General features: G+C 51.6%; 1 protein-coding gene across 1 annotated transcript in view; it reads right to left on the reverse strand.

Annotated features, from left to right (window-relative positions):
- LOC128720759 (fat-like cadherin-related tumor suppressor homolog) overlaps positions 1-7,556 on the reverse strand; it is a 79,665-nt gene extending 72,109 nt beyond the window's left edge. The window contains exons 1-2 of the mRNA XM_053814453.1: positions 6,660-7,556; positions 1,097-3,704 (exon numbers count right to left, since the gene is read on the reverse strand). Of these exons, the coding sequence (XP_053670428.1) occupies positions 1,097-3,704; positions 6,660-7,556 (3,505 nt within the window). The remainder of the gene's footprint in view (positions 1-1,096; positions 3,705-6,659) is intronic.
- Between the last annotated feature and the right edge of the window lie 264 nt (positions 7,557-7,820).

Genomic DNA, 7,820 nt, shown 5'->3' on the forward strand with positions numbered 1-7,820 from the left:
GGCAGTGATAAAGAATTTAAAACAATCGCACATGAAATATGAATAAAAATGCAAAATTCTCAATGTGGGAAGTGTACTGTGGTCGATAAGGACGCGCAGCGGAGAGACAAATCGAGCCGGCCGTGCTTAATGACAGCGCGAGTTGTGAGCTTCCGGTGGTTTAATCGGCATGAAGTGCTTTTTTTATAGGAAAACGGGCTGGTTAAAAAACCGGTGCTACATTTTCTCGAGCGCCCTTTTGGAAATGAAATAGTAGAAACCCCCGCCCGAACGAGAAAATCAGTGAAAGGATTGTTTTTAATTATTTGCCGGTTGCAGTGTACCGGTCGCGGTCTCGGATGGATGAAATAGAACGTAGAAGCGAACGTAGAACCTACAAAGGGCGCCTGCGGAGGGCTAAACTTTTGTCTGATTTGGGTGCGAAATTAATTTACCAAGCCATCTTTCAGAAGAGCTTGATGAAAGAGAGAACAAGAAGTCTTGCTGCCTAGCTTCTTTTCCAATCGCTCTTTCGATCGCAAGTCTCCTTGGTGACGGACCTGAGGGCCTGGATTTCTGTTGGACTGAACTTTACCAGCCGCGTTACCAACTGAAGAAGAACAAGTGTGGGAAAACGCCTACAGATAGAAAAGTTTCCATCCAGTTAAGAGAGGAATCCTAATGGAGAGGCAGAAAAGTCTCAGATAAATCAGACATCAGAACACCAGAAGCACGATTCGCCGCAAGGAAAGAGCACCGAGATTAATTTGTGTTTAATTTCGATGTGTCAATTCATATTCAACCTTATCGAAACGACTCCTGGGGTCGAATGAAAATAACAATATTCAACGCTTTAAAATCAACGTGATACCAGGTTTTAAGATAGACTGCAAATTTACGGACCAATGAAGACTTAGAGAACAGTATCATCGTTTTTAGGTATATCACATGAAGAAACTTGTGCTCAGTCGTAAGTTAGAGCCTTAAATTGTCTACAAAAACAAGTGTTTGAAGGACACTTTTCGTAACATTTTCCGCAATTTTGTTGCCATCATACTCTACACGATGGAGCGACAACGATGGTACTTTATATTGGTAAACACAACAAAACACCTACCTTCGTTATCAATGGTGAAGATGCCAAGTCCATCGCCGCCCTTTATGGAGTAAGTAACACGCGAGTCCGGGCCGGGTAAGTCTGCATCCTTTGCCAGGACCTGCATTACCTGCGCCCCGGGAGGTTTGTTTTCCGCGATCGCACCCGTAAGCACGTAATCCTCAAACTGTGGCGCGAATCGGTTCTCGTTCACGTCTATCACCTCCACAATAACGGACGTTTCGGACGACAGCGACGGCGTACCGCGGTCGATCGCCTTAACGATCAAACTGTGCACCTGGCGCTCCTCAAAATCGAGCATTCGCGCGGTCCGAATGGTACCGGATAGTTTATCGATCCGGAACGAACCCTCACCGTCACCGTTTTCACCGAAACTGTACAAAATTTCACTGCTCGGACCACTATCCAGATCGATCGCAGACACTACTGTCACTACAGTGCCCCGTGGCACATCTTCCCGGATGCGCACTGTCAGGTCCTGGACGGCGAACTCCGGTGCGTTGTCGTTGATGTCGTCGACGGTGACTCGAACAAGGGCATCCGAGTAAAGGGCTGGCGTGTTCTGATCACCTCCACCATCCGTAGCACGGATCTTTAACTCGTACACCTCTTGCCGCTCGCGATCGAGCGGAGCCACTACCGTGAGTACGCCCGTTTCCGGATCTACTCGGAAATCCCGCGTGTCCGTCACAAGACTGTACGTCACCTTTGCGTTCTGGCCGAGATCCGCATCGGTGGCGTTCACGCGGAAGATGATCGTGCCGTTTAAGGCGTTCTCCGTCACGCGGAAGCTCGCCAGGGATTTCTCGAATCGGGGCACATTGTCATTCTCGTCCAGCACGGTGATGGGTAGAATTTTTGATATTGACTTCTGTGGCTTTCCGAGATCGTACACCGTGATGTTGAGCAGGTACTCATCCTGTCGCTCACGGTCTAGATAGCCAATGATCTTCAGCTCTCCATTGTCCGGATCGAGCCGGAACACGGAATCGTCGTCACCTCCTGAAATGCCGAAAACCAGCTTGCCGTTGTAGCCGAGATCGCGATCTTGCGCCTTGATCCAGGTGATCGTTGTCCCGAGCGAAATCGACTCGTTGATCTTCACCTCCAGAGGAAGATCAACGAATTCGGGCGCGTGTACGTTCTCACCATACCGACTAGGCATCATTGCAAAGTCATCCGAAATGCCACCACCACTGAGACCAGACTCCCGACCAGGCATGTTGTTACGTTCCGCCGCGGCCATTATCTCCGTCAACCGCTGCGCCACGCCAGTATCACGACACTCGAACGTGGCGCCATCCTCAGCCTTCAGATTCGCACCCAGGTTCCGTCGGTTCCGCACCAAGCTGATCTGGATGCGGGCTGTGTCGGCAAAGTGCGTGCCGTCCGTAGCGGTCACGTTAAGCTCACGCTGTTCCACACCCACATCGTTCAAGTCACACCCAACCGAGATGATGCCGGTCACCGAATCGAGGTTGAAGCAGCCGTCTTCGAACCCGGACAGCAATCGGTACGTTACCACACTGCCGTAGTCGAAATCGAGCGCCGAAAGTGTGAAGATTTCCGTCCCGATCGGTGTGTAGCGTGGGATTCGGCCAAGGCAGTCGATCCGCTCGAACTGCGGCCGATTATCGTTCACGTCTCGCAGCTTAATAACCAGCTGTATCTCGGTTTGCCGCCGGTAAGGCAGACCCCAGTCAGATGCCCGGACCCGCAGTACGTACTCTCGACGCATACTCTCGTAATCCAGCAGCTTGGATGTGCGTACCGTACCCGAGAAGTGATCGATGTCGAACGGTACGTCGTTCAGGTTGGAGATGCTGTACGAAATGTACGCGTTCTCGCCCAGGTCCTTGTCACGTGCCGTCACCTTCGTCACTGACGTACCCGCCGGTTCATTTTCGTCCACCGAGATCGTCAGGTTGGTCGTCTCGAAGATCGGATCATTATCGTTCGTGTCTTGCACATTGATCTTCACCTTCGCCGACGATTGCTTGCGCGTGCCTGGGTTGCCCTGGTCGATCGCGGACACCGTCAACGTGTAGAACGCCTTCAGTTCCGCATCAAGCGGTACGGCCGTGTACAGCATCCCTGTCTCAGGGTTCACCCGGAACTCACCCCCTTCATTACCGCCCACGATTTCGAGGAAGACCTTCGCGTTCTTACCCTCATCCCGATCGGTCACCTTCAGCCGGATGACGGGTGTGTTTGGAGGTGACGTTTCCGGGACGGACACCTCGTAGATCTCCCTATTGAAGACGGGCGCATTGTCGTTGATGTCGGCCAGCCGGACTGGCGTTACGAGGTAGCTCTGCTTCGGTGGTATACCTCGATCGACTGCCCTTAGCGTCAGGTTGTAACCAGCGGGTGCTGTCTCGCGATCGAGCAGCCGATGGACCTCGATCACGTACTCACCCGGCCGGTCCGTTGGCTTGATGCGGAAGTGCCCATCCGGATCGCCATCCACGATGTCGAGGCTCTTGATTTGGCCGTGTACGCCCTTATCCTTGTCCGTCACCCGCACGATGCCAAAGATGTTTGCGTTGGAGTTTTCCAGGATGTCCGGCAGGGCTTGCACGTAAATATCCGGCGCCATCAAGTTAACCTGCGGGAGGAAATAAGACCGAAGGCGTGATGTTAGTGACTGCAGATGACTTTGTTTTGTTTGGTGCAGCGAGTTCTTCGAAACGCTGATTAAAGACCAGGTTCAGGATGTAAAACCCATTAAGCACCGTGATGATCGGAGCAAAACCAGGAAATGGTAGTAAAAAAATGTTACGATCTGTGGGGCAACGGCAGTTATGATATCATTGCACCTCACCGTGGCCCGTGCATCGACCCTCGAATGCCGCCTGGAACGGATTTAGACTCATTTAATGGAGCATGCAGCATGGAGTTCACGCCTGCACTGACTGATGGAACGAATCTGCCGCCGTTTGCTTATACTCCTGCCCGGAATCGTTTATCCCGTAACGCTCCCGTTGTGGGGGGGAGAATTTTTAAAACAACATCAACTTCCGCACTAAAATCCGATGCAGCACTGATGCTTACAGGTCGACCCGTAGCGGAAAGCCGTGCGAGAAAGAACAATATCCAACGGTCGCATCAAACTCGGTCGACCGTAGGCCATAAAAATCAATTTATTATGCAATTTTGCCGCAACATGCAAATGCCTCGCCAGCCTCGAGGGATTCCGTGCGGGAGTTTGTTACTGACGTTCTCCGATCCCGCATCCAGTTCGGGAGACATACGTACACGCCGAAACCACATCAAACTGAAATCGCTCCTCCTCGATTCCACGCCACACCCAACACCCTGAGCGTGCTATCTAAGCCACGCAATGGTGGTAGTAACAAAAAAATTCTACTTCCCCCGAGCTCCAGCGATGTCGATCCGTTGTCAGGGAACGTAGAATTCATTGTGGGGGCAAAATGGCAGCAAACCCGGCACTAACCGCTGGGCCAGAATGGCCCGCAGGATAGCGAATTCAATGATGCCGACAGGCGACACGAACGTACGACCGTGCCGCTTTCTTCTGGAACATTCGCACCCTCCTCGGGGACCCTGGGAAACTATTCTTATTTTATCTCCCGCAAGAATGCCCGGGTGCATCGGCGAACTGCCTTTTTTTTTGCTCACCCCAGCAACGAGAACGGTTTTCGGCCGACCGAGCCGAACAATGGTTTTGTCGTTGCGGTATTGGCCTGCGCGCCCAGCAAGCACTGAAAATGACCCTTCTTTTTGGGCGATTCCCCTACGGGCGTCAGTGACGTATGCGGGGCTTGTGCAAACATGCCGATATGATCGGAATATGTGAGGGACAGCAATTTTTTCTTCACTTGGTAGGCGCTCAGAGATGACGTTAACCTTTTTATAAGATTTTTTTTTTTGATCGGTGGGTCAACTGCGGTCTCTCTTTACCCTGCACAGCTGAATCGGCAATGAGCTTCAGGCACAACGGTATTTCTTTTTGTTTCTCGCCGTCACCGGCAGCGATGGTAGCTTGCATGTTTGATGAAAATAATTACTCCACATTCCACCACAGAAATGGGACGCTGTTCGGATTCGGATTTCGTAAAACAACACAGAGAAAGACCAACAGGGACCGCAGTGCGATTGCGATTGCCGAAAGATTTCATAATTGCTTCACGAGCTAAAATAAAATATAAACGAACAAAAATCGTCGCATTCTTTCACGATGATTACATCTCCCTTGCAGGTCTGCGCTCGCTTTCCCGAAAAATGCATTACGAAACATTCACCCCGCATAGCTGGAGGGCGTCCTGAGTGTAGTCTTGGCCATTGGGCGACAGATGAGACAACATCCCGAGACAGTACAATGCGCTTTGGATGCCACACGGGAGAACGAACTGGTCCTCGAATGCCATCCCATGGACAAACGTGCATCGGGCAATATCGGCCGTAATCGACGCTCGAGACACGTTCCAGAACGAAGCTAGAGAAAAAGGTCAGCCCTTATGGCCGAAACGATGATTGAGCATGGTAGCATTAATATTGAAATTCCTTTTATCTCCGAGCGTCCGAAAGGGCGGCTCTGTTGGCCTGCAAGCGAGGAAAACGAATAGGCGGAGGGATGAGAAATTGGCATGACCCATTTTGCCAGCCACCTTCTGTAGAAGGTTTCATCAGCGGTACTGCATAATGAAACAAGCAAGAGAATGTCCAAAGCTATGCTGCTTTAAGAGGCTGTCAAAATAAATGTCAGCAAAAGGAGAAGAAATAGAGCAGACCTGTTAGAACACGTTTCGAGTGCATGCCTTCCAAATCTGGTGCAAATATCTGAAACAATTTCTTCAAAAACGCATTCGGTGGAAGGTAATTTAAGCAAACGTTTTCAAAATAAATGCTTCCTCATAACCCGGCGTTTTAAACGGCACGAATTTATCAGCAAACGGTGCAGTTTACATCACCCATTTACAATCCGCTCGAACGCGACCCAACACGAGCGCACAGCTGGATGCAAATGCGACGTGAAATGCCAATTCGACGTAAAATATCACCCGCACCGGTACCGGCACGCCAGCAATATTTCATCCCACGCGCGCAACCCCATAATGCGCGTGCAATATTTTCAATCATTTTATTGATTCGCGCACGCGGAACGGTTCCGATCCGGGGCTTAAGCATCTCCTTGGGGGGAAGTTTTAAAATTGCCATCGAAACGAGCAGGACGACCGAGAGAGCAAGAGAGAGAGAGCGAGAGAATGAAAAAAAAAACAACGCGCAAACACACGCCCGTTTCGTAAGCTTCAAATTAAATGCTCCACCGATGGCGGGTTTTCGCGAACCATAGCTGGAAAAACGCAGATAAACGTGAGCGATATATGGCGACCGAAATGCGGTCCTGATCCTAATTTAGTATGCCCTCCGGGGTGCTAAATAAACCACTGGCACACGAACCCCTGCTAGTGAACCCCAAAGGCCGGTGGGAGGGTATTTTAATTTTTGTCAAATGAAAGCTAAACGACTGGTCATGTCAAAATAAGCGGTTCGAAAATGTAGGCACCCCTTTTACGGAGTATCGGTGTTGGTTGCTTACCTGAAGGACCTTAATCTTGACGCGCGCCTTGCTCGCCAGGCTCCTGCTAGTCGAACCGATGCCTCGATCGTTTGCCACGACCGTGAGCTCGTGCAAAGCTCGGTCCGTGAATCGGAGCGGTCGCGTCAACGTGATGACACCCGTCGTTGGATGAACTGCGAACTGCTCCGTCTCGTCCAGGATGCTGTAGTAGATCTCACCGTTCAGCCCGAGATCGGCATCCTCCGCCACCACGTGCAGGATGCTCTTGTGTAGTGGCGTGTCCTCGGTGATCGCAACCGCGTACTCGGTTGGGTAAAAGAGCGGACTAAGATCGTTTGCGTCCAGCACACGCACGTCGATCACCGTGTCCGCCTCGAGCGTGGTGCGACTTTTGCCCTCGCGGCGTGTTCCGGTCGCCTTCACCTCTAGCCGGTAGCTATCGCCCTTTTCTCGGTTTAGCACGATGTTATTTGTGCGCAGCCGGATCGCGAGGAAGACGAAATCACCAACCAACCGTTCCTCTGCCTTGAAGAACCGGTCCTTGTCGCCGGAGACGATCTTATAGCGCACCTCCAGATCGGGCGTCACGTGCAACCCCATTCGATCCTCGTTCGGGGGCTGTACGGCGTACGTTTTGATGATGCTGTTCTCCGGTATCGACACGTTGTAGACCGCGTGGGCAAAGTGAAAGCTGTACGGTGGCCGCCCGTCGGCCGATCGCTCGAGCCGGGGCGAACTGACCGCCAGCTCGGGCAGGACGCTTGTGACGTCATTGATAGTACTCGTGGCAGCACCGTGGCCGCCGATGTAGGGAGCGGGGTCGCCGAGAGCGCGTGTTATCACTTCCGCTAGCGTCAGCGCCAGGAGAAGTGCAAGTAACCGCGCTCGTGGCACTCCGCCCACGCCCGGGATCATCTTCAGCTTGCCGTTAACTCATCTTCGAACGTCAGCACAGCATCTGCGGGAAAAAAGGGATAGTAGAAAAAAAAACAACGAATGTCTTAGTGAATGAATGTCACGAGCGGGAAGTGTCTGAGTGGATGAGCTGGGCGAGTGATAAAAGAAATTTCCAAATTCCATTAGTTCCTTGTGGACGTACTCATGCTGGAAATTCCCGATGACAACAAATATACGACCCAACGGACGATTATTCACCACAACGTCCGAAATCATCCAAAG

The sequence above is a fragment of the Anopheles nili genome, chromosome 2, assembly GCF_943737925.1.
Source record: "Anopheles nili chromosome 2, idAnoNiliSN_F5_01, whole genome shotgun sequence".
Classification (NCBI taxonomy): Eukaryota; Metazoa; Arthropoda; class Insecta; order Diptera; family Culicidae; genus Anopheles; species Anopheles nili.